A 26,900-nucleotide genomic window follows, 5' to 3' on the forward strand; every position below is an offset into this window, starting at 1 on the left:
ACCTACGTATTAGGAGAATTTAAATTATTTAATAAAAGTTACTTATAATTGTAAATATTATTTTCAGTAGGTTTATATTATTGTAGCTGAAATTTTAATTGCCTTTTACCTTTCTTTGGTTTTGAGTTAAACTGTGTGGAATTGAACTCTCAGTTCTGTTAACAAAGGCTGAATCTAGTAGTAGCTAGTGAAAAGTATATGGAATTTAAGTGGAGATTTAAAATACGTGCTGAACTAACAAAAAAGGTTGTAAATTATCAAAGAAAATCCTTCTTTAGCTATCCTTCTGACTTTCATCAGGATACTGCTTGGATCACTGGATGTGATTTCCTGTCTCAGCTGAAATGCGTCGTGGCTGTAACTGAAAGGACAATCATTGTGTGGGACTATAAATCAAAAGTGAGTCTGGTAGTATGTTGGATCAGGCAAATGTTAAAGAGGAAGCCTGAAAAAGATTAGCCTTTGTTTTCAATGTGCATTCATGTTCCTTTTGTCTAGCAGGATGAAAGCATAAATTTTTGTCTTTGTAGGAACTCAGTCAAACAGTGGAATTTATACTAAAGAAGGAATAAATTTTTCACACAGTGGGATTACTAGAGGGTCTGAAAAACTTTGAAGAAAAACATTCTGTACTATGTTGCAAACAAAATCCCAAAGAATTTCTTTTCTATTATCTAATGAGTATGTTTGCATATGTATAGCCAATGTGTGAACATGTGCATATCTGTATCTTGGAATGTATTAAGAATGAAGGGATGGGTTTCCTGAGGATTTTAACACAGACTCCTTTGAAATAACTTTCTGGTTTACAGAAAGCATTTCTTTATATCCTGCATTTTGGTCAGGACTTTGCAAGAGCAAAAGCATCTTGATGTTAACAATTCATGTCTAAACAGTTAAAGTTTTCCTGAATGCCTTATTACAAAATTTAATTTTACCAAGGATTTCTGACCCAGACTTTGGATTTTTCCTCCTTTTTCTGTGGATTTTCTCACCAATCCAAAGTTTAGGATACGGTCAAGCTTTAGGATTTTTTTATTTATTTTTAAATTGTTCTCAATATTAAAAGACATTTTTCCAAGCTCAGAAAGATCACTGGGAGTCTTTCTGTCAATCCAAGCAGACTCCTGGAAAGAAAGGCTCAAAAATGTATTCTCCAGTCATTATTCTCCGTGTTTCCTCCATTCATTACATCAGTGAGAGTTGAAACTGTTCTATGGCTAAACAGGAGCAGTTCTCATGCTAGACCACAGGAATAATATATAGACAGTTCTATATCTATGTTATATCTCTAATGTTCCTGTGCTACACAGGCAGCATTGAAGCAGTTAATTCCTATGGCATGTGAACAGTTTAGTTTGGAAAGGATACTCTAAGAGAATAACAGATGGAGTCAGACAGTACAGCCAAAAAAACTGTTTAGGCAGATGACCCAAAATCCCATTCCCAGGACTTCTCAGTCTAGCAAAATACCACAGTGGCTGCAGCTGTATTCATTCCCACTAATCAATTCCTGAAAATTCAAACTTCTGCTCCTACAAATACACCTGGTACTCCCAGGCTGTATTAATAACTGAGACTTTGATATTATTTCTATTTGTCTGTTACTGTGGCATTTTCTGGTGTTAATGATTCTTGAATTTGACTATTTCTCATTTGCTTGTAGACATCATCTTATTTTTGAACAGCAAACCATACATTGTCTTAGCAATTTACCATCCCTCTTAGAACGGTGATATCCTCTCTTAATTTTGTAATTAATATTCCTGAACCAAAATGGAAAAGGCTAAATATGAAATAAAGCCTCAGTGAAATCCTTGAAGCTTGCATTTAACTTCACTTGGTGATGCTCTTCTAATGCCAGGAATGAGCTATTTCAGGGAAAGCTTTAAAACACCAAGTCAAGAATAGAATGCTGATGTAAGTAGATGAGAATGATACAGTCAGGTGACATAAGGGCTTGTGTGCAATATCTAACAAACTATCAATCACATTTCACAGGATACTTGCTCTGTCGTCAAACCAATACAAAATTGTCTGCTCTGTGTTTGCACGGTGACTGCGTCCAACCACCCGGATAAGGATCATATCCTAATGGGAGATGATAAGGGGTGTGTTCATCTGCTCACTCTGACCTGTGATGACTTTGCATCACAGCAACATAAATTCAAAAAAGAATCACAGTTTCAGGTCCTGGACCCCAAAACATTAAACATGTGAGTTATTTATGATAAAATATTATCAATATGGCATTTTTTTACCAGTTTGGGTTTTCATTGGACTAAGTGGAGGATTAGCTTTTGTATATAAATTAACCCCACCTAACAAAGGAAAATTTTCAAACTGCTTAAGCATAATTTGGTTGTTCATGTGTGAAGGAAATGTCATAATTTTCAGTAGATCTTGTAAGAGATCTTGCAGAGGGGCTACAGAGTAAAATTCCAGGGAACAATTCATAGTTGCTGTTTTCTAATTTGTTACAGGCACAGATTTACTGCACCCAACTAGTTGGAAGCATAATAGTTTCTAGAGAACTGCATGATTCAACCCTAATTTTAGCTCTGCTTGCTTTCGAACTGGGAAAGTGTTTCTTATCTGTCACTGATATGAAATGCTATTGTTGTTTGTGTATAATCTCACTGATAAAATCTCTATCCACCTCTGGGCATAACACAGTAGTTTGTATATCCTAATAACATCTCAATTTATTACCCTAGTGCTAAACGCAAGCTACATGATGACTGGGTTGTGAAAGTTAAGTATATTTCTGGCCTGGGCTGTTTTGGATCCTGCTCCTCTGACAGAATTCATTCATTTGTTTTGGATGATATACGGCGACTAAAGGACAACTTGTAAGTGTCTGATTTCTTCTGAAAAGATAGACCTTTTGGTTTATAACTCTGTATGGGTGTCAAGATGCAATTCTGTTGTATTTAAGATGTCTTTTATATAAGTATTGTTAGTGCAAACAATAATACAGATACTTAAATACCTGAACAGTTTTGCTTTATACCTTTTGATATATGAGAAAGTTGTCCATATGTGTTCATAACAACTCTTAAGAATAAGTTGCTTTGGCAGTGTTGTCTGCTCCAACTTCTCCTCAGCAGGCAAATTTTAGTGAGAAATGTATATCATATATCAATTTGATATAGAAATGAACTATAAATAACATATATATAAAGTTTTTTTCCCAGTATCTCAAGGCATTCTAAAAGTTAGGGCAGCTATACAATTTGTGAGGTACAGTCAGAGATTAATAGATTTTTAAGGCAAGTAGCAACAATTATTATAATCTGTTTTATCTCTTGTATAACACAGGAAATAAATATTCACATAGTATTTCTTGCATCAATTCAAGAACTTTAGATTTTGAGAGTATCATATATCTGTTGTGGATGAGGAAAGTGAAAAATGAAATAATTATATCTTGTCCAACGTCATATACTGTGTCAGAAGAAAAGCTGAGAAATCCTATTTTATTTTCCTGTCAGTTTGGGAAAAGTAGAATTAATTTAAGGAGAAAAAAAAATCAAAACAAAATACTGCAGAGCCAAAATTTTAGTCAAAAGAATATATGCTACCACTATACACTGTTATGCAGGACATTGACTGCACATATGTTGATAGGGTTTTTTCTATTATACACTGAATACAGATTTCTCTCCAGTTCTGATAAATACATTTCTCTAAGCAGCTTCATGCAAGCTAAATGAAATTATATTTAGACAACTGAAAAATTACCCAGCCGTTAAAATGCAATTAATAACCCTAAAAATAGCTATGGATCAAAGAACTTTGAAATGTCCATTCCAGAATTAATTATGGTTGAAATATCTCATTTGAAATATATTGAAATACATCATGGTGCTAGCAAAATAAATTTCCCCAAGTTACTTGAAGCAAATAAGTTTTATTGTTCTTGAAGATGGATGTAATGTATCTTGTCCCTATGTGACTGTTAAGTTTCTCTGTGGATAATGGCTGATGAGAAGTTATAATCTTTTCTTGTAAACTATCTAAAAAAAGGGAAATGTGGATGGGATCACTGGGGACTTCTATGGCAAGGCCATGACTTGAGAAGGACTTTATGCTGCTGGAACTTCATATTCACATTGACATTAGAAGACTATCAAGATTCTTCTTTAAAAAGTCAATGAATATTTATATAGAAGTACTACATTTAAGAAACACAGGAAAATATGAGAAATCCTGAGGAAATCAGACAGTCTCTCATTTAAATCAATTCTCTGTTATTTTATATCATCAAGGGAATTAAGACTCTTCTGTCAGTGCTATGGAAAGAAAGATTTGCTCCCTCAAAGTGAGAGGGAGTGACCAGTCTTTCAGGTACACCTGCCTGGAAAGAACAAGCTCTTTAATTAATCCCCAGAGTTTCCAGACACTTTTGTCAAATTTCCTGTCATCACTAGTTATGATTTTCAATTTTTTTTCAGTGGAAAAAAACCCCAAAATCTCCCCAAACCATCCCTGCCAAAAAAAACCCAACCAAATTATGTACTTGCCTGAATTTCAAAGCAAAATTTAAATGTGTGCTTGTTTAATTCTGTGTAGCTTTTACACTGTAATTGACAAATTACACTGACAATTATTGTTTCTTAGAAGAGATGGGTCCTAGCCATGCTATTGCTGACTTCAAAAGTCAAGAAAATGCTGACTCATTAGTAGCAATGTATGAAACATGGAGAGACAAGTGGAAGTTGTTCAAAAGATGAGTTTATAAGGGGCACTGAGGCAATCTCAGCCTATGTGGATACTTCGGATTCCTCTGCTTTTGCAGCGAATGCTACAGAATAATTCAATTCAGTTTTAGAAACTCTCAGTCTCTTCCTGTGTGCTATACCATACAAAGTGCAAAGTAGAGATTGTGCATTGCACATTACAGAGAAGAAGCAAAAAAGTGATTGCACATCCTTTATGCAAAATAAAGGTTGCAATATATTCATGTCTGAAGCAAAGGCATTTTTTTTATACTTTTCCTCAGTGCTGAACTGCTTTAGGCACTAAGACCAGTGTGGAAGATTACTTTGGCAACAGCTGCCATTTTAGGATTCTGTTTCAATTATGATTGAGATAGGATTCAGGTGTTCAAATCAGAGATTTATTACTTTAATGGAAAGTGTATCCTCTTCCTATTTTATTGATGCTAATATCTAAGACACTGTTATAAACTTGCTTTTAGCAAAAGATTTATACATTATGCCAACAGCTATTCTATATACAGCAGAAAAGTAGAATGACTGTAGACTGTATTTTCCTAACGTTTTTTACCTGCTTAACTGTTTTATTCTTGATTGTAGACCTGTAAGGGAATTTTCTGTCCCTAAAGGGGTTAATGCCTTCACATACTGTGGAAAAGCAAAAACCATTGTCACTGGGGGTAAGTACTGTGGTTTTGTGTTGGTTTTTTTTTTTTCCAAAGAGACTTCTGTTGTGAATTTTTTTTTGTCAGCTAACTAAGATCAAATAAAGATGCTTTAGCATCTTACAAATTTAAATAACAGATTCTCTATTGCATTATATCAAACAGAGGCATTGCTTTTAATTGCTGGGAGCCTCCCTTGGAAAAGATACAATATTTGACAAGAACCTGTCAAGGATTCAGTCTGGGTTTGATGCAAATATCATGGGTTTTGTATAACTAAAAAGGAGAAACAGTATGTTGAACTACATACTTTTCCAAGCATGGCACCTTTCCAAGTCATGACTGGGACTGTCTTGCTCAGGTTATGCACATTACCCCTTGCAGTATCAGCAGGGCTCCCATCCTTTCCTGTCTTAAGCAATCCCATTGGCCTATCTTAATACTTCCCATTGCTCTTCTCTCCGATCATGTTTCCCCAGAGCTTTGCTGTTTGCTCTTTCTCTCAAAGCAGACTGCAGAAACAGCATTCTTCCATCCATTCCTACTCTGTTATTCAATAATTTTATGAACCTTTCTATTGCATTGGTCATATTTCATGATGAATAAATGTGTCTGGAGTGTGGCAGCAGTCTTGTTTGTGCCTTCTGTCTGACAGGGTGGTGTCTGGAGTGACATCAATGCTTCCTAATTCCAACTCTTCAGTACAAGTGTCTTGCTTAAAACTTTGTTAAAAATTGTTTTAAACAACGTATCACATAGAAATTCTTGTGTCTATATTTAAAAAGAAAAAAAAATGGTGAGGATTCTGCTGTCCAACCTTGGTAATATGCAAGACAGTAAAATAAATTTGGACGAAAAACCAAAACCAAACCAAACAAAAAATGGACCCAGACATGGGAAATAAGGCAATTCCTGTTGAATGTTATCAGTATACCAAAGGGAAAACTGTGACACATATCAAAATAAGTATCAGACAGTTCTATCAATTTTCTCCCCATGACATTTAAAGGGTAAGGAATAGGGATATAGTATAGTTACTTGTGAAAATGCTCAGTCTTGCAGAATATTTTTTTTACATTTCTTACCTCATTACAAAAAGTAGTCTGGAGACATTTACTGATGAAATAAAGTTGGGAGACTCTATAAAATAGAGTAGGGTTAATATTCCCTACAGGTAGAACAGAACGATTTTACCGTAATAAGAAAAATAGGGTAGAGTATCTGAACAGGAGATCTGTTACTCAGAAACTAATACAAATTTCTGTTACACACTGAAAATTTTTCTTATAGAAATAGCAGAAGAGAAAAATGTAGGTAAGTGTCCTAAGAAAATAAGAAGAGCTGTGGCAAGCCAGACCAAAAGTCTGCCTACCCTGCTATACCCTCATAGTCAGTGACCAGCAATAAACACCCACTTGCCCCAGTTGACATTCAGTGCACAAAACTACAAAAAGCATGAGCAACGTGACAAAAGTTTAGTAATACTGTGTTCAAGGACTCTATAATAATTTTGAAGATGTGTAAGAGTTGTACTTACTTCTAACAATTTTCCAGTCTTTTCCTGGATTATAACATTACACTTGAACTGGAATAATTCCTTGCTTATTCACTCACTGGCTTTCATCTTGATATTAATAGACATCCTCCTGCCTTTCTCACCCATCCCCAGTGCTTATCCCTGCTGCTTCCCTGGAACACAAAATCCTGAGATGGATTACTAGGAGTCACAGAAGAGAGTGGGAATGCTTTGCCAAAGGCAATGACAGAGTGGCATCATCTCTTTCAATTTCACTGTGAAATTTAGATCACCCAGGGGCTGGACACAGAATTAAGAATAACCCTTCAGAGCTTGATATATCCACTTACTCAAGTCCTTAAAAGTTGAGCTTTAGGTTCAGTGCTCTAATAATAAAATACACTGCTCACAATGGCACCGCAGTCAGTCAGACCAGAGTGCACTCTGTTTGCCTTCGTATCTTAAAAGCCAAATCTTGATAATCCACTTAATGAGAGAATTAAACTGTTTCAAATGGACATAGGCTAGTCTGGTGATTAGCAAGCCTTGCAATTTAGCAAAGATGTAACAGACCCTAAAAAGCAAAAGCAGTTAAATAATTCATGCATCATATGATAAAGATTTCTTGGTGACATGTGCAAGCATTTTTAAAAACTATCTTTATGCCACATTCAGCAATTAAAAGAAAAAGAAAATCCAACCTTTGATTGCAGTCAAGCTTCTAAAGTATTCAGTGAAGATAAATCTGCTGACCACTTCACTGCCAGTCTCTTGTTATTTAGCCAGGTGTGCACAGCACAAATGATACGTAAAATACCACAATGTACAATTCGATAGGAAGTGACTGCTGAAAAAATCATGTTTTAACACCCTTAATTTATACCATTTTTAACCTTTTATTTTCTAAATCTTAATTTAGCACCCATAGTTTATTTGCTGTATTTGAATATGATAATGAGCTTGTCAGTATGTGACACAACTTGATTTCTTATTCCGGAAATTTGGCATTTATAATAATGAATAAGAAAATTTAAGGAAACCTGGTGCAGCATTTACTTTTCATGCCAAAAGCTGGACTTACTCAATCCATAAAATGATAAAAGCCTGATAGTGGCTAAAAGTATGGAGCCCATAGCAATTAAGAATAATTTTTCTGTGTAGTCTTTTGCATTATTATGTCAAATGGTCGAGTAATATGATTTTCCTCTTATTCTGTATCCATTTAAATTCCAACTATGTCTTAATCATCACCTCAGGGAACAGCTACAGTAAAAATCAAATTATATATGTTCATAAAATCTGGAGATGATCAGTTTTAAATTATATGATGCATCAACTTAACAGTATTATTTCTTCAAATCCAGCTATTGTTCTTCTGTAAGCAATAAAGTAGAAGAAAAACTATTACTGATTTCTAAATGTACAACTGGCAGTTTAAGACTGATGAAAGGAAGTTCTCTGTGCTTGCTCAGTATCCTTTGTGTATTCTTGGCACAAGTGAAAATAACATAACATCTTATATATTTTCTTTTTTCTTTTTTTTCCTTACTGGCACTACACATTGGTATTGACATTTTCAGAAATTCCCAGGAATCCTGGTTATAGAAGTTATATCTCAGGACTCCACTAAAGCTAGGCCTGACAAACATAAGCAGACTTTTTTCTACAATGCCATATAAATTTAAGAATATACAAAGGGAGGCAAGGTAGCACAGAAAAAGAAAGACATTGGTCAATATGGTATGTGTGAACTTGTGATAGTTTACCAGATGTCTAACAATTCTGAAGATATTTTGCAGATGTGATAACCCAAGATTATTTAAAAGGCATGCTTGAACAAGTAGTTGTTTTAAAGGACCTGTTATTAGAGATCCTTCTGCTTGCAAGGAACACTATAGACAGAAACTAGGAGTTATATTTTTCTTTTCCAGTTTATCAGAGGAAACCAAGCTAAGCCTAGCATTTTTTTTTATCCAAAATATTATTGTTCTCAATGGGTTTCAAGACCACTGAAATGCAGACCCTTTAGTAGACTCATGATACCACACAAAATATCAAACTGTGTTAACAAGGGAGACAAATTGACAAATGACTTCTTCAAAGAATGCATTGGAATCCATAACATCTAGCTAGAATAGAGCTGTGGTCATAGAATCTGACTTAAAAAAAAACAACAACTTTAAATATATACTTTCATAACTAATTTTCTTGTAATGGAGAGAGCCAAAAACTGAACCCATTTTGACTGAATTCATTGCTTTCACAGAATCTTATAAATACACTGTCTGATATATAGACAGATAATTAATCAACTTCAGGCTTTTCTTGAATGTGCTAGTACCCATGCCTTCTGTGTCAAGATTTTGAATCCTGAAATCATATTTGGAGCATGGAGCAAATAAATGTTCCAGTGGAGAAGTGAAAGTTGGGGCCAATTTTGCATTAGTGCAGAAAGACGAGAGAGAACACATCTACTATAAACAAATTCACCTTTATGTCAGCATCAGTAAATGGAAAAAAAAAATAAATCTACTACTTCACATAAAAAGCAAACAGCATTTTTAAGGTATGGAAAAGTTTTCTTTGCTATTGACACTTGTTTTTTCCTGTTAATATCTCAAGGAAAGAACATGTATTAGTGATTTTATTCTTAAAATAAACTGTGCCACAACTGAAGGTCTCTATCCTCCCATCCATCCATTTCTGTCACCCCAGGAATATAAAGATCAGAGTAATTAGCAAGGCTAAGGAACTACCTGTTCCTCAAAAGCCCAACAAGTACATAGTGGAGTTGGTCAGCTACTATTTTTTTTTTTTTATCAATAGAAACATAGAATCACAGAATGTATATAGTATAAAAACCCAGGAGCTTGAATCCAGGAGTTCAAAGTTAATATCTTTGAAATATTAAATATTTGAAGTAATTTACTTCAAGACACAAAATAACTCATCAGCAATTACTGTTTCCTATCTGCCCTGGACTTTCAAGTCTGCTTCCCATCCTACTGCACAGCCACCTTCTTCCACAGATTTGATCATCCTTTCACTTCCTAAGTGGAAACAAGTACTGTTGGAACATTTTTGTAAATTAGATCTTCAAAGGTACTCATATAGCAAAATAAAAAGGCTCTGAAAGGCAAATCAGTTTTGTTTTTAATGCAAATTTAGGGGTAAGCTGGAATTGAATTTGCCATAAATTGAAAAGTTCATATCCTTATGTGGGAGTTGCCTACATGGTGAAAGCAGGGACTTATCAACACTAAGCTCTCCATTACAGAGTTTATTTGTGACTATTCAGATTTTTTACTTTATTTTTTTTCTTTCAGGTCATGACAAACTTCTTCGTTTGTGGAATCCAGTTATTAATAGTAAGCCTATAGGGAAGCTATCAGGACACCAACATAGTGTAGTGGAAATTGTAACAAATGAGAAAGATCAACATGTTATCAGCCTTTCCACTGCAAAGGTAAGACACTGTTTTTAACTTTATGGAAATCATTGCTATGGTATAAATAGGCATCTGTTTTTGAGTAAATACTTCTGATGGTATATAGTCTTAATGTCATTGCTTATCAGTACTTTTATTTTAATTAAAATTAAACAATTTGTGTATGTCCTTTAATCATATGAATTAGTATTTCTATAGTAGTGACAGTTAGAAAGAGGGAAGGGCACTGGCAGGGATTGTCATAATTCTGTGCTTCTGGACTTGTTTCAGAATATAATATTCTTGGAAATAAATTTATTCCTGATCCTCCAGGTTGTGAAGACCTTAATGATAACCGTGTGCATAGGTGCAATTACAGCTGCAGTACACCACCATGTCTTTTTCTTTAGCTGTTCAGTTAAGTGAATTTATTAGGAGATCTGAAATATCAATGTGATCTGTTTGTTCCTAACCATAAGAGCACATTGCAGCCTTGTGTTGAGATTTCCCACAAACTGTTCTCTGTGTTACATTCTGTGCCACAGAGCAACAGGAACCATATTCATCCCAACTACCCTTACAGTGTGCCTGTCTTCATTTTTGTTGAATATATTTCCAGAAAGAAAATATTGTTAAACTTGTCTGAAAGTATTAACTTGTCTTTTCTGACACTGCATCAAAATTCAATGTCTCAGGTATTTATATAAGACATGGACATTTTATTAAAGTGTCAGCACGTCAAAGCCATGGAGTAGGTCACTGCCATGAAAGGGAAAGTGTATGTATTTAACTATGAATAAAAATGTATTTAATTCTGATTGGAATTATTCTGCAGAAGCTACTAACCCAGGTGTCAGGGAATATTTTTTCCCAAAATTACTGCAACAGGCCATTGTCTTGATTCCTGGATGTTATTTCACTGATATGTACCTTTTGGGAGTTCAGAGAAGAGGAATAAGCCATGTATTTCCCACTGTTACAATGATTTTACACCTTTTCTGTTAGGTCTGAGGAAGTAAAAAGTAAAATAATATGTCTTATTCAAGCACTGGAGCAACACCTTTTTTTATTGAAGAAAAATGCTGGTAGAATTTGTGTCTTTAAAAACTGTTGTCTTTGGACTTGGCTTCAGAATACAGTAGCCAGACAATAAACCAGAACATGAGCTGGATATTTCAAGCCAGGCAAGGCAAGAATGTCCTGTACAGAGGTACTTGGTACTTGATCTGCCTGGTTGCTTTATTGACACTGCAACATTTTTCTGCAAATACTATTTTAACTTAGTATATTTAAATATATTTTAACTTAGTAGAATTTTTTTAAATTCTCCTGATCAGCAGATGAATTAGTTTGGAAAGTGTATGGGAATATGAGAGCAATCTGTGGGGTAGAGAAATAATAGAAAACTGTTCTGACACTCCAGACTAAACAGAAGAAAATCTCTGCTGTATTTACTTTTTTTCCTGTCCTTCATGTCACTCAGCCCTTCATTTCTGCTTCCTCTCTATAATTAGTTTGCCCATTCTTATTCTCATCCTGCGGCCTGAAATGTTTATTACTTCATTTTTTCACATTACAGAATTACATGAATGCATTCAGGAAGTGCTGAGGTGAAAAAACCCCAGTCATAGGGACAGCAGAACAGTGGTTATTAAACCTGGTGATGTGGCAGGAAGAAGGACATTACTGAAAGATGATCTTACACTCAGAACACCCTGTGGAAACAAGAAAATGAAGGCAAATGTCAGGAATGAGAGCAGACTGCACAGTCTTTGTGCTGAAAGGCTGTGAAGCAGTGAGAAACATTCTCTTTCACACAAGGAGAACAGTGGAGGGTGCAATGTCAGGTCTTGCCTACTTGAGTTGTCAATGCAAGCTGTCAGTAAGCCAAAATTTGCTTCATCAGTTGTTCCACTGACTCTTCTAGAACACCTCCAGTGGTGGTTTAGGTTGACTTACATGAGTCAGTGAGCAAGATTTGAGCATACAGACTTCAGTCAATAAAAACAATATCAATTTTGTTTGATGTTCAGTAGGGTTAGGTTAAAGAGCATATTCCCAGCCTTTATAACACAGTATAATTTTTTAAACAACACAAATTAGTGAAGAGAATGTTAGTTTTTTTTTGTTAAAAAAGCGATTTCATTTGCATTTAATATGGAAAGAGCGGTGCACACATTTACACGTGGCTGGAGAGTAGTGCAATAAACAGGTTGATCTCTCACCTCTCTTTCTGGAGCATGGCAGAGCTTCATTCAATTCAGAATTTCTTTAAAATCTGATGCAACTTGATGCAAGCACATGAACACTTCCTTGCTGAAGACTGCCTGTAATAAATTAACTCTGTGATATATATATTAGTTTTATTCTTACAGAAACAAAGGCCAGATTTTTAGTGGTTTAGGGAAGATACAGGGAGGCAAAATATGCTATTAATTTTTGTATTTTCTGAGTTTTGCAAATTTACTCCAACCTTAACATTAATCTCGAGACCTCTCTCTCCAGATCTGATAAGGGAAAACTGTCTGTGTGATATCCCAGTGGGAAGTCATAAATGTCTTTAGCCTGTCTGGAGCTGAGCAGGTGATTATATCAGTGCCTTTGTAGGTTAATGTGGATGTTTATTTAACCTATTTTGAAAACATATGGCATTGTTTTAAGGATATATTTATAAAACAGTGCTTTGTCTTCCTGAAAAATGAAAGCAACTGAGCTGGAAACACAATGTTAATTTATGTCAAACCATTGCTAATCACAGCTGTTACTGAAATTTACTGTATTTCAAAAATATTAAATTGAATCAAGATAATTTGGAAAAGAAGCATTTGGGAAATCTGTTCCAGCCATTCATCACAGAAATTATGTGGCCACATCTTAATCAGATAATTTTTTTGTTTCCTTCTCTGAAAGTAAAAGCTAATCCTTTCCTTTCTGCTGTGCTTTTATTCTCTTTGGCTTATTTGCTCCTCCCAGATAATACAGATTTTATTCTTCCTTTCTATTTCATAATCCTTCAAGAACATCAAATATTCTTCTTTGGACTTTCAATGTAACAACCAGTTTTTTGCTCCTCCCTGTCCCATTTAACAGTATGCAAAATACCTTGTTTCTCTTGGTAGTCTGAAAAAAAAAAGATCTAAAAAATAGCTTATGGAACAGAAGACGTAATCAATAAGTAAGACTTATCATCAATAAGTATATAAGTAAGACTTATCATCAATAAGTATAAATATTGGAAGGGAGAATGTAAAGAAGTTGCAGCCATGCTCTTTTCAGTGGTGCCCACTCACAGGACCAGGGGCAATTAAAATTGGGACACAGGAGGTTCCATCTGAAATATCAGGAAACACTTCTTTTACTGTGAGGGAGAGCGAGGACTGGCATTGATTGCCCAGAGTGGTTGTGGAGTCTCCATCCTTGGATATGTTCATAATCCATCTGGACACAGTCCTGGGCAACTGGCTCTAAGTGGACCCATTTGAACAGTGCAGTTGAACAATAGGACCTCCAGAGGTCCTTTCCAGCCTCAAAAATTCTGTGATTCTAGGACTAATTTTAAATGTACTTTTTTGGCTCACACATTTTCCTTCTGTAGTTCTTAGCTTTAGGTGGTGTATAAGATGCATGCTTACAACCAGCACACATCTGGACTGTTGGAGAAAATTATCTCCCCTAGCTATAGTTGTATCTCGGCAAAACTGTTCTGTTTCTCAGCATATCTGAGAATGCACAAATTTTCTTCATGAATAACTTGCCCTGTATTCTCAGCATAAGTGAAGGAAGTGATCCATTATATGTTCTGCTTCTGGGCAAGTGTTTGATGGTTAAAGTATTAAATAATCTGTAGCTGGCCCTGCTCTGGCAGGGGGGTTGGACTAGATGATCTTTCAAGGTCCCTTCCAAGCCCTGGCTTTCTGTGGATCTGTATTTGCTGCAGATGGAAACAGAGAAAGATCTATATTCAATCTGTGCTGATTTGGATAGTTCTTCCAGAAAACTGAGATCTAGGGTTTAAGCTGGTTTTAAAATAGACTTCTAGAGCTGCAGTTTTCTGGTTGCTTATTTTATTTGGGAGGAATGAAGAAAAAACAAACCTTAAAAGTGTAAATGAAATGTTGTATACCTGAATAGTACTTCAAACACTATGTCTAAGGTGACAGCATTATTCTAAGATTGGCTGAAGATTGATAGGAGAGACATGACTTTTTTGCTCTCTTCTGATCTAGATTTTCATGGGCAATTACCTGTCCTATACTTCTAGCTTCCTGTTTCTGATCCACACCATCTAAATATGCATGAAACTTTTTTCCAGAGGTGTTGATGGTTATTTCATCCTTGTATTAGGAGTCAGGTCTATTGTCAGCACACCAAGCACACTGTGCAGACAGACATCCAGATTCTGTACACAGTCTCAGTCACTGCATAGCACAGGGTAAATTTCCTGCAGTCTCATCCCTATATAGTTAGACTCAGTATTGCATATAATCCTGTTTGATTTCTTGTCAGTATTCCACCTTGTATGGGAAAAAGAAAGTGATCTTATATATTACCAGGTTAATGATACTATCTGAGGAAGTGATTTGAAATGTTCATAATTTTGAACTTCACCAAATTACAGCCTCAATAAGGCACTGGTTATAGTACCATCTGCTGCACCACATTGCATTAATGTGCTTAGAGCTAAATCCTCCTTGTCTTAGCCTCACAAGTAATCCCATTGACATCAATTTGTTCCTAAGTCTTCTAATAACTACAGGGAGTTTCAGTACTTTGCAGGATCACCTTCAGGGATCACAAGACTCACAATGGCACTCTCTGCAGACAACTTACTCTATTAAATAACACGGGAAGCAGGACTGCAGTTTGACCTCTGTGTCATGCCTCATGATTTTTTTATTTCAGGGTTTAGATGTCTTCTGTAAATTTTTTAACTTAGACCATGATGCCTCCAATGACCCTCTGAAACAACTGAATAGTGTAGCAAATAGGGGCAGATAAACTAACCACCCCAACAGAAAATCATCTTTAATTGTTGTTCACCCTTTCTGCCTACACCTACAGTGAATGCTGTGGTTTGTGCAACTCTGGAGTTATGCCTCTGGAGTGGTTGGAGTTTGATTTTTCCTGCACAAATGTTTTTGCATAGGTTGTTTAAAAGACTTGCTGCATTGCCATTCTGTAAAATTGAGAAACATTGTCTTTTTACAAAAAACAAAACCAAAACAAATTTCTCTTGACTTACCAAAAGTATCAGCAGAATATGAGAGTTTAGAAGCACTAAAAGAAAGATGCTGTTTTCTTTTGAGAGTTCTTGATATCTTTTTTAGAGCAGTGTTTTAAGGTCACTTTCTTATTCTTAAACAACAGTAATGTGAAGGGATTATCTTTTTTCAGGGAGGAGGGGGTGTCAGCACATCCTGAGCTTCTTTAGTGCTTTTCTATCTCAGTAAATTATAGACAGAAAGGGGCAGAAGAGGATTCACTTCTTCCAAAGTCAACGCATGTTTCCACAGTGGCAACCTCATAACAATCCAGCAGGAGATAAGTGTTCCTGAGCTTGAACTGAGAGCATGTAAAATATTTGTTTACCAGTTCTGTCTTGCCCTATCTCCCATCTTGACTCTGTGTCCCTCTGCTCTTCCCATTTTAGTTGGCAAAATTAATCTTTTGCTCTTTGTCTGCTCTTTGTCTACTTCTGTGTATGTATTAAGCCAAATGGGAGAGAGGGGTGTTGCTGCTTTTGCATGCTGATAAAACATAGGCTTTAAATCAGATGGAAAAGATAGGTAAGCCTTTTTTTTCAGTGTTTTTAGTTTCAGGAATCGAAAGAAAGTGGTGCTTGAGAGAAAAATATTTATTTATGCAAATATACACATTTAATGTGAGCCACTATTGTAGAGAGAATGTAGCTAAGTATAACTCAGCTTGTCCTGTGAAGTGGAAACTGTAGGAAGAGACAAAGAAGTTGTTTCCAAAAAGAATTGAAGGTCATTCTCTCCACACTCCCTCTCCTCCATAATTTTTGTTTGCTTGAACATAGTCTGTATTCTGTGATTTCAGAAGACATAGTCCAAAAATACTCTGCTATTAAAAAAAAACATTTTCAGTGGGCTTCAGGGGCTCCAGGCATTTTTCAGGCTGTTGTAGGAAGTTCTTCAATAAATAAGCAGAACCATAAAGTTTCTTTTAACAAAATGTTCCTAAGGCAGCTCCCCCCAGTCACCTAATTTCCCAGTCAGCATGTCTTTCCCTGCTGCCCCTTGTGCCTGAATTTGTGTGCAGTCGTGTGTGCTCATGCAGATGAACAGCAGTAACAGAACTTGGTGGCCATACTGGTAATGGTAATGTGGTAGTGTGTGTGTACTGGTATTGTGTGGGAGTTACTCATGTGGAAAGGTGGTATATGTAATTCCCCCCTCCCTGCCCACAGACTGGGAAAGAAAGGATAGAAGTAAGAGAAGTAGTTACATAAAAAAGAAAAAGAAAAAAGAAAAAAGAAAGAAGAAAAGAGAAAAAAAAAAAAAAAAGAAAAAAGAAAAAAGAAAAAAGAAAAAAGGAAAAAGAAAAAAGAAAAAAGAAAAAAGAAGGAAGAAAAAAGAAAAAAAAAATTTGATGCGATGAGTGAGGCACATGAAGGTGGTACTCTGCAGAAGTAAAATTATCTAATCCCAAATTTGCAGACACTATTTTTCAGGGCTTTTTCAGGCTTTCAAAGTTCTTTGTATTAAAAGGTGAGTAACATCATTGAATTGAATTTCCTGAGTTTTCAGCAGTGAATTTGATTGTAACTGTGTTTTCTTTATAAGGCTGACAGAAGTCATGCTCTTGTTTTCTCCTCAGAGCTCTTCCCGTCAGATTGTCTGGGTTGGTGTTAGGCAACATGAGCTAAAAAGAATTACTTTGTAAATCAAATATCTTTAATGATAATTTAGTCCATCTTTCTTCAACCAGTCACTATCATTTCTGGGTCAGTAGCTGCCTGACTGTACTGAATTCGGGTTAAGCACCAAATAGCAGTTTTCAGCACTTGTGATACAAGGCTTTCTGCAAGTTCTTTCCTGGGGCATAACTTGTTAATGGTCCTAGCAAGCAGCTTATGGCATTAAAACTTTTATGAAACATCTGTGAAAGAGCTCTACATTCTTTGTTCTACTTTTTGAGAGCATAGTAAAATTCTCTTGCAGGGAAATATACCACGCTAAAACCTATGGAATCTGAGAAACGAAGTAACAATTTCTTGCAGGTTCAAGAGCAGTTTGCATAGGATAGCAGTAAACTCAACACAGCTTTTGATCACATAGGATGAATAAATGTTACTAACGTACCATTATTTATAAGTAATTCTGGAGTTTAAAGCAAGTACTATATTTTCTTTGTAACTCAAAGGTCATATATATCCAATATATCTAGTGTTCCTTACAGGGTAGTACTACAGCTGTGATCAGTAGCATTTGCTTATGGAGAGCACAAGAACTATATACGTATAAAAATGATCCTTCTGCAGTATGTCCTGATCCTTATTTGCCCCAAGATCTGCTGCCAGTCAAAGATCTAAGTAATTCCTTTATCCAGAACACTATGAAATTTTTCTTTGTGCTGTTGCACACCATTTGATGCTCCAGTTCAAAGACAAGTTTTAAACACTCAGCATTTATCTGTAAGTGACTGAAAAGCAGGACACAATGGAGTTCTTGTCACGAGGGAGCAGAACCAGTTCTCAGGAGATCTGGCTCTGCTGTGGACTTGTCAAGTCAGGATTACAAAAGCCAGCCTTTCCATGTCTTTTATCCTTATTAAAAAGGGCATAGAGATAGCTTTGGTATTTGTCTTGCTTATTTTGAGATGTACCATGCTTAACAATGTGATTTTCATTGAAGGCTATAATAGTACTGTCATACAAGCAAAAAGAAGTTGAAAATCCAGTCATGATACAATATTAGATTTTCTGTCATCTTTCTCCCTCTAGATTTTTAGAGTGTGGGATATACAGACCCTTTCGCTACTTCAGGTCTTCTATGATAATCAAGGGACTCCTGGAGAGTTGGAGACCATTGCCATGGTATTTGACAATGATCATGGCATACTTATCACTGGTAGGTTACTGCAGTGGATGTGTGGGAGCATCCCCCTCCTCCTAGAATGTGATTTCACTTATGATTACACTTAACTGAAGCTGAGTACAGGAATAAGGTATATAATATGTACAGAAGATTGAGAGGTAAGGGTATTTGCACATTAAGACCATTTTAAAGTAGGTCTTGTAACACATGGTGCTAATTTCAATATAGAAATATGCATGAAAATATACAGCATGGGAATTAACAGCAAGAACCAGAGGAAATGAGAAAGGGTTCTCTGAAGACAAGATAAGCCTTCCTTAGAATAATTAAACTACAGATATTGTTCTGTAGCCTTGTCATTTCCTGAAAGCTACTAAGCTGCTAATCTTCCCCTAGCTATTCCTTTAGCACCTTCCTCCCATTTGGAGATCAAAGCAATAGTGTAGGCTCTGTGGAGCTCTCACAAGTGTATTCAAATTCCCTATTTAATTCAGTAGCTGCAGACCATGCCTCAGCCTGTGGCATCAAAAGACCAACTGTGCAATTGATCAGGAGTGAAATATTGTGGAAACCCATCCCAAGGTCTCTGTGTTATGTTTCATGAGTCTGTAGCAAGGAACCTGGAGACTCTGAGGGACCAGAGCTTTACAGATGTCACTAAGGATGTTAGATTTCTCTATTTAAGGTAGAGTCTCTGGTAATGAGCAAGGTTTGTCTGCCCCAGAGACACAGTCACTGAAAAAAAAACAACTTTTAGCCTGTTCTGGAGCTACAGAGGCCTGAGACATACGAGCCAATAAGGTAATTGTCTTTGGAGACAGCTTTTTCTGTCATTGGATTAGGAACAAGGCAAAAAGTTTGCAAACCTTGTAAAATCTGAGAAGATGAATGTGAAAACCTGGTAGTTTCTATGGAATCTTTGTACCAATAAAACTGTTTTAGAAGACCAAATATATACATGGACTAGAGCCCTCAAATTGTTATATGTAATTGGGCATTTGGTAAGCAATGCAAATCTTAAGATTCTTTATATTCTAGGCCTCATTTAAAAAATGCCCAGAATATTAATCAGTCTAGTTTTAAATATTTTTTAGTCATTCACATTTAGTCATACAGATGTGATCTGGAATTCAAATTTAAGTCAGTGAGATTTTCAAGGCTTGGCAATGTAGGGATTCTACATTAATAAATCCTTGACAAAGTGAGATAACTTTGCCATTACAAAAAATTATTGGAGTAGTGCCTAAATATCTGTAAAAATTGGGTTCTGGACTCTGTTAATGTGTCCATGAGAAGGCTAATTTTATGTCTTCTTGCCCCCCTGAATAGGGCAAGAGACTGAGGCCATATGTGGGAGAATTAATTCTCATTACTATGTACCTGACTTTGCAGAGATTTTCAGTTAGCAGTTCACTAACATCCATAAATTACATCTCACCTTCATGCTTCATTTGAATATTGCCACAGGTTTCTTTCTGTGCCTTTTTCCAAGCTGCTGGCCTCTTATGCCTGGCTTCATGCCAAGTAGAAGGCAATTTTGTCCTTTGCTGCACGCTCATTGCTGATTGCTGGTCTGATGCTGGCAGATCAGGAGTAATACTGGAACTGAAATAGGAGGCTGAAGGTGTAGGCTGGCTTGTGAGCCTGCATGCTAAAAAACTCATCCTATCTTTTATTCCCCACCTGCTTCTCTGCCTTTGCAACCTTTCTGATCCAAGAGCCCTGGAAAGTGTTTGGAAAAAAAACATTCAGACCTGCAGTGACTTTTAAAGCAAAGTACTAGAATGGCATCATCACTGTCTGCAGACAGAATTGCTTTATCTCAAAGAAGGAAGGTACCAGAATGCATTTTAGTGATATATCTGAGTATTAGAGATTTATTTATTTGGGTTCATTCCATTCTGTGACACCCCACTCTGGCATTGGGAGATTTACAGCTTCAAATGCTTTGGAGTCGGGGTAGCAACACTGTCAAAATTGAGCAGGTAGGTATTCAAGGAAGGGAAATAATTTTCCATTCTTTAACTGGTGCTTTTTAGGGAGCATATATGAATGTTTTCTGGTTTAGAGAATAGATATTTTTAAGAAACAGGCAATATTCCTTACCCTCTTCAGAAGAACTCAAATAAACCCTACGGTTTACAAGTCTTTTTATAGCCAGTGAAAGTAACTGGTACCATCCATAAAATACCTAAATTCTCACTCCTCTCATCTTCTGCAGGTTCAGATGTCATTGATATTTATCCCCTAACTCACATGATACAGGATACAAGACAAATGCCACAGACACATGAGAAAAACATTAGTGTTCTGGTTTACAACCGGGCTTTTCAACAAGTTCTCACTATCTGCTCTAAGTCAATATTGAAGGTGAGTGGAAGTTTAAACTGAAAGAAAAGTCTCAGCTTTTATTATTGCTTTTTTTTTTTTTTTTTTTCAAAGCATTCTTTCTAGTTAGATTTCTATGCTCCTGCACTTAAAAAGTTCATTATATTTATCAAGAATCTGTCTGACTTAAGAAGGGTCTTCTTAAATAGATCCTAACTTTGCCAGAATGGCTTCTCTGGGAAGAGGGACATTTTCAGGGAAATCATACTACTATTTCCATAAAAGAGCATGGTAGTGTGCTCTTGTAGCAGAGAACCTATTTAAGAGATGTGAAAATTTGTATTTGTCTTTCTTCAATCACACTACAGCACATTGTGTGATGAGTTTTAGGGGAAGCAGTACAAATAACTGTGGTCTTATTTTTTCAGGTCTGGGACCTAGAAACAGGATATCAAATCTATCAGATAGAAGATGCACATGGGCCGAATACTGAAGTGACCTGTGCAGCCATTGATATAAATGGTTTTTATCTTGCTACTGGGGCATATGATGGTACAACAATTGAAAAATTATACTCCATTTTTCTTACCTTTTATTTAAAATTATATTGTGCCTGAGAAGATGAAACTCTTTGCCTTGACAGAAGAATAAATACTGACTTTCTTTCAAGATGAGAGGAATGCACAGCTGTTGGTCTGAGGAAAAAGGCAGCAGGAGGAGTGTTGTCTTGGTTGGGTTTCATTTGATATGTGAATCATATCAAGATGATTTTTGGCTGCTTGGGGTCTGGTAGTTTGCTATCCAATTGCTCTATTGAAGACTATATTCAAAACTCTTGGTCTATAGTTTCCTCATAGGATTTAGATCTGTATACCCCACTGTAACTAACTTGCAGCACATGGACAACAGTAGTTGCTCAGTTTTTGTATGTAAGCTCCATTTCACAGTGTCTGCAGGCACCTAACACTAGAATATAACTTCATGTACCCTGAATTTTTTTCATGCATGTTAATGTGCATCAGTTTTAGGCAATGTGGCAATACCTCTCCAATACACAAGTATTACAATGAATTCTGCAGGAAACCTTAATAATTTTGTAATCTCTTAAAATGACTGAATAATTCTTCTCACATTCTAACGTTCAAGAGTACACAACTGAAGTACTAAAATATATGAAATACATGAAAGCTGCCTCACAGGAAGAGGAGATGGCCTTTTCCACACAGCATACCTGGCTTAGGTTTCTTGTTTATACTTGGAAGCAGAGACTGCACCCTTTAGGGGTCTTGGGAGCACAACAGAAGATGAATGCTATGAAGTTTTACAAAAGAGAAGTCACACACAGTAACAGTTTCACTTGAGATAATACTGTAGCTCCTCCTCCCCACTGGCTCTGTGGGGCAAGTCCAGCAATCAAGTCTCTCTGCTCCTTATCTTTAGCTCAGAACCTGAAATGATTTGCCTGACAGCACACACTCTGCTTGCTTGCTCTTTTATCCCAGGCTGAATTATAAAACTGACATGGGAAAAAACATGGAAAAATAGGCTACTAGTGAGGATGTTTTTTGGTGAGTTCTGTGGCCCTAAGGGCGCTTTCCTTATACATTCACTTTAACAGTTTTGAAGTATCAGTCACCTAGCTCTGAACCTTCAGCTGGATTTTATTTTTAAATCTTCTTTCCCTGTTTGATTCAGTGCAAATTTCTTTGAAGCACAGATTATTCCTGAAAGGTCATACCCTTTTGTATATCTTTCTCATCCAAACGTAGGAACAGTGAAAATTTGGGAGTTTGAAAGTGCACAGGAAGTTAAAGCACTGCCTCTGGCCCAGCACAGCAAAGATGAGTGTTGTCTGCTGAAGATGGCTTATCTGAAGGCTAGTGGGAGTCAACATGCACTTCTTGTTTTGGAGAAGAGTGGGAAGATGAAAATTATTCAGGTTTTTCTTCTTGTTTTCTTTTTTTTTCTCCAAAATTCATTATGTAGATCATGATTTTCAAGATAAAATAGAGCCTTTCCATTAATCAGCAGATAAACTTTTAGAAACTGTCAAGACACAATCCACTCTGCATGTCATCAAATTAGCTTTCTGCCTTTTAAAGTATTAATATGTTCATTAGTCTATTGCTGATTTTCATCAATTTGATACTTTCTTTCCTTGCTTTTTCTTTTCTTCTACCAAGTGTTGGTAGAATTTTCTTCCTCAGACTGGAATGTTGCACTTAGGAAAAATCCTTCCAAAACTTTAAATCCACTACGTGCATGGGAACAAAATTTGTGAAAAGCAATAAGTTCTACTAGACAGATGATACTTTTAGAGAAAAAACAAAACAAAGTTATCATTTTGGTAAATAGTTTATTCCTTTTGAGCCTCCTGCTGATAAAAAGCTGTTTCATACAGTGTTTGCTTTTGAAAGTCAGACTTTTTTTTAAATTACTGCATCATACCCCAGTGTTATTACTGAAATAGTTAAATCATCCACACAACGTGAAAGTACCCCTTGACAGGCTGGTGAGGAAATGAGTCTCCTCTAAGTCTTTATGAATCAAGTGCACTAATACTGTTTCACATGGTTGCGGAAATACCTTTTTTATATAAATGTTTCAGTGATTATGAGTAATCCAGGTCGTTGTTATTACTGTCTTGTATAGAGTCTCTGGATAGAGTAGTTAGCAAAGTAAACTTGACTGGCACCCCAAAACCTGTTCATCCTTTGCAGGAATCTCTCAGTTTTCTGTTCTTCCCCAAAGGTATTTCTTATTTGATAAACTTCATATCATAAGAAACACTAAAATTTTAATCACTGCTTGTTTCTGAAGTTGAAGACATCTATGAAAACAGTAGAAAACCTAAGGGGATGATTTCAATAAAACTTCCAAAAGGGAACAGAAATATCAAAGTTAAAGCAGAAACTCGACACTGAAGTGAATTGTTAGAGTCAGAAAAAATACCAAGGTGCCTCTAGGCACAATGAGGAGGGATCAATGACTCTGGGATGTGGCTGACCACAACTTGTTCTTATCACACAATTGGAACAACCACCACTTTTGCTGGTATGGTAGATATGAACTGGATATGAACTGGAAATAAGCAGCTGTAATTGAAGAGGCAATTTACTTTAAAGGGGTAGTTAAACTGAATAAAATCAAAAGCTCTGGACTCCATAATTGGACAGCTTCTAATACAACAGCAGGTAATTTAAATTCAGCTGTAACATCTGGCTGGTACTTCAGTTTGCAGTGTATGCATATGCTGGGTGATAGCTGTAATAGGTTTTGTATTTTGTCAGAGAAAAAAAGCTTTTGAGACACGTTTGCTGGTAATTTTCTTATAAGTAGAGAAATAATTTACTTCCTCTTTCATTAAGATAGTTATTTTTATAGGGTAACTCAGATCAAGCACATCTATATGTCACATGGATGCTTCCTGAAGCAGTGTCATTTCCACAAGGGAATCCAGTTGTGCTGCTGTCACTGGAGCCTGACACATCACAAACAGCCGGTTTGTTTCCAGATGTTCAGCTGCGGTCTGACACCAGTCCTCTGAGGAATGATACAGAGGTGAGAAACACTTCAAAGTTCCACATCTTTTACAGAAAATTAGAAAGTAAAATGTTTACTGTTCCCTCAAGGATTCCATATTTAACAACAGCATAAGAACCAAATAAGTATTCTCTAATTTCCAGTACACTGAAGGTCTAAAATAAATCATGGAAGAATGTGATCTTTTCTAAGGGCTGGGTCTGCCTAATAATCCATTGCATGGTTGTCACTATGATTAAGCACTGCTCTGAAGGTACTGCTCTGAACATACACTTCACACTCCTGTATAAAATAATAACTAGAGGTTATTGTATAAAGTCTTGTAGAAATGAAATGCCATTCATTACTATAGTTAGACTGACCTTTAGTAATAATGACACATAAAGATCAAGCTAGGTATTAAGTCACTGCATTTTCTCTTATTACTGCTTTTTTAAAATGTCAAATTTATGTTTCAATTCTTGACCAATTTAACTTGAGTGTCCACGAGGCTTAAGTTTTGTTTTATGTATTTCCACTAACTCTGTAACGGATCTGGATTACACTTCTGGAAAGGTCATTATATTTCTGCTCAGTGAGTTATTACTTTAACCTCATGAGCCTATCTCCACAGACACCTACTTGTGATTCATCTTCAGTTTTTACTGTTTACATGCTCTATTTGCAGCTGTGCTGTAGATAGCAGGACAGGTTGCTAATTGGAGACCTCTGTCTTCTGCAGCAAGATGTTTCACAGTGCTATCACTCCTTGCTTCTTCTGGTGCCTCTGTGTGGCTCAAATAACAGTGTTAGAACAGGATGGAATATGAAGCTGTGAATTAAGCCAAACAAACTGTCAATTCAGGCACCTTGTTAATTTAATAGTTAGAACATTTCACTGTCCAGTGCCCTCATTGCTCCTACTGAATTTCTTTTAATATTTTTTGTAGAATTTTGAACCTTCTGTGGAAATTAAGTGTTTTGATGTTTTAAAAGTACAAGGATGGAGTTTGATAGCTACAGGAAGTGCAAGTGGTGCAATAATTTTGTGGAATTTTGGATCTGCCTCTGTGAGATGCCTGTAAGTATTGCTTTCGTAGAGGCATTTTTATCTCCAGCACTTCATACTAACTTTTCAAATTCTAAGATATGCAACTGTCAAGAGTGACAGACAAGCAGAAGTTAAAGTAGCAATTTATGTGGGCCCCCCTCTCTGCCACTTCAGACTACTTTGCTAGCTAGTCCTGACACTGCAGGTTGGAGAAGTGATCAAGAAAGAGTGATTAGAGGGATGGGTGATATAATTAAGAATCGTGTTTTAACATAACTCAGCACTGCCACTGAAGGAAACTCTTACTAAGTCACTCTGTCAGTGAACAGAGGTTGCTACTGAACTATAAAAACATCCTAATTTTGGCAGTCTAGGAGGACATCTGGGAACAATGCTACATCAGATGATAATGGCAGATATTCCACACTATCAGTATCAGCTTCATTGACTATAGCTAGAAGACCAGAGGTCACATGCAACAAGGAGAAATCTGAAGTGATTTTGGAGTTTTGGGAGTAAAAGTCTTTCACAGAAAGGGACACACAGTTAGCATAGAATGCTTCCAGATATTCTTATGCTGATGAAGCTGCTCCATCAAGAAAGTGAACAATAACAACATGTCTGGTTAGACTGAGAGCAGTGGGATAGCATTTTTTCTGAGTTGGTGATGGAATACATGCTTTTTAAGTCAATTTTTAACTATTCTACCCAATAGTTTCATGGCACCCTTCACGAGTAAACTTGTCGTGTGTGTGAGAAAATTAGCTGAGTTTTTCTGTACCAAGAGAAATAATCAGAACTGTAGTTCTGGCTCTGGCTCTTCCTTTGCTTTTGCATCCTTATGTATGAGGCAGTCAATTCATGTGGATGCATGGAAGACAGAAAAGCTTTGAAAGAAACATTTTACCCAGTCTTACATGGCTGGATTGAATGCCAGAAACGAGGTACTTTCTAACATTATTTAGCTACTTAAGAGAAATTACTTTACCTTCTAATTGCTAATTCTCAAGAAAATACTTGGCTAAATGAAATGTCTATCATTCCATCAGATTTGTGTTTTTCCTGGCACAGGCACATTCTGTACCAAGTCTTCACTCACATTAATCCATCATTACTGTTTAACAGATTCTAAAAACGGTGCCTAAAACTTCTGGGTGGCATGTGTTCTGGGAAATGAAATGTTTAAACTGTAAGATAAAAAGTCTAACTTTAAAATAAACAACCTGTCCAACACAAAATATATTTATTTTCAGATCTAGAATTAAAGAAGGCAGCCAGGCTTCTGTTCTTCAAGCATCTGGAGTCAATGCCATGTTATTCCTTGTACATAGTTCTTCCTCTTCCAGGTAACCTTGCACATTTTATCTTACCCCAGGACAGAGCCATTTGGAATTTTGCTGTAGTGAAATGATGTAATGTTTGTCTAAGATAACTGATTTAAATTGAGATTTTCTTTGTATTTAATCAATTTGAGTTAAGCCAGTTAATTGGTTTTCCCATCCTTAAACTTATGTAATGCTTATCAATCCATATTACATGTTCTTTTTTCACCACTCCACTAAACTATCCTTTTGCCCTCTAAATCCCCTCATAAGTCTCAATTCCTTTGA

General features: G+C 36.2%; 1 protein-coding gene across 2 annotated transcripts in view; it reads left to right on the top strand.

The window, feature by feature from the left end:
• WDR64 (WD repeat domain 64) overlaps positions 1-26,900 on the top strand; it is a 54,964-nt gene that overhangs the window by 14,230 nt on the left and 13,834 nt on the right. For both annotated transcript variants that reach the window (XM_071739085.1, XM_071739086.1), the window contains exons 8-19: positions 301-399; positions 2,002-2,216; positions 2,718-2,852; positions 5,322-5,401; positions 10,229-10,368; positions 18,296-18,422; positions 20,611-20,759; positions 21,146-21,269; positions 22,487-22,656; positions 24,102-24,278; positions 25,190-25,320; positions 26,544-26,636. In XM_071739085.1, the coding sequence (XP_071595186.1) occupies positions 301-399; positions 2,002-2,216; positions 2,718-2,852; positions 5,322-5,401; positions 10,229-10,368; positions 18,296-18,422; positions 20,611-20,759; positions 21,146-21,269; positions 22,487-22,656; positions 24,102-24,278; positions 25,190-25,320; positions 26,544-26,636 (1,640 nt within the window). The remainder of the gene's footprint in view (positions 1-300; positions 400-2,001; positions 2,217-2,717; positions 2,853-5,321; positions 5,402-10,228; positions 10,369-18,295; positions 18,423-20,610; positions 20,760-21,145; positions 21,270-22,486; positions 22,657-24,101; positions 24,279-25,189; positions 25,321-26,543; positions 26,637-26,900) is intronic.

Source organism: Heliangelus exortis, chromosome 3, assembly GCF_036169615.1.
Source record: "Heliangelus exortis chromosome 3, bHelExo1.hap1, whole genome shotgun sequence".
Classification (NCBI taxonomy): domain Eukaryota; kingdom Metazoa; phylum Chordata; class Aves; order Apodiformes; family Trochilidae; genus Heliangelus; species Heliangelus exortis.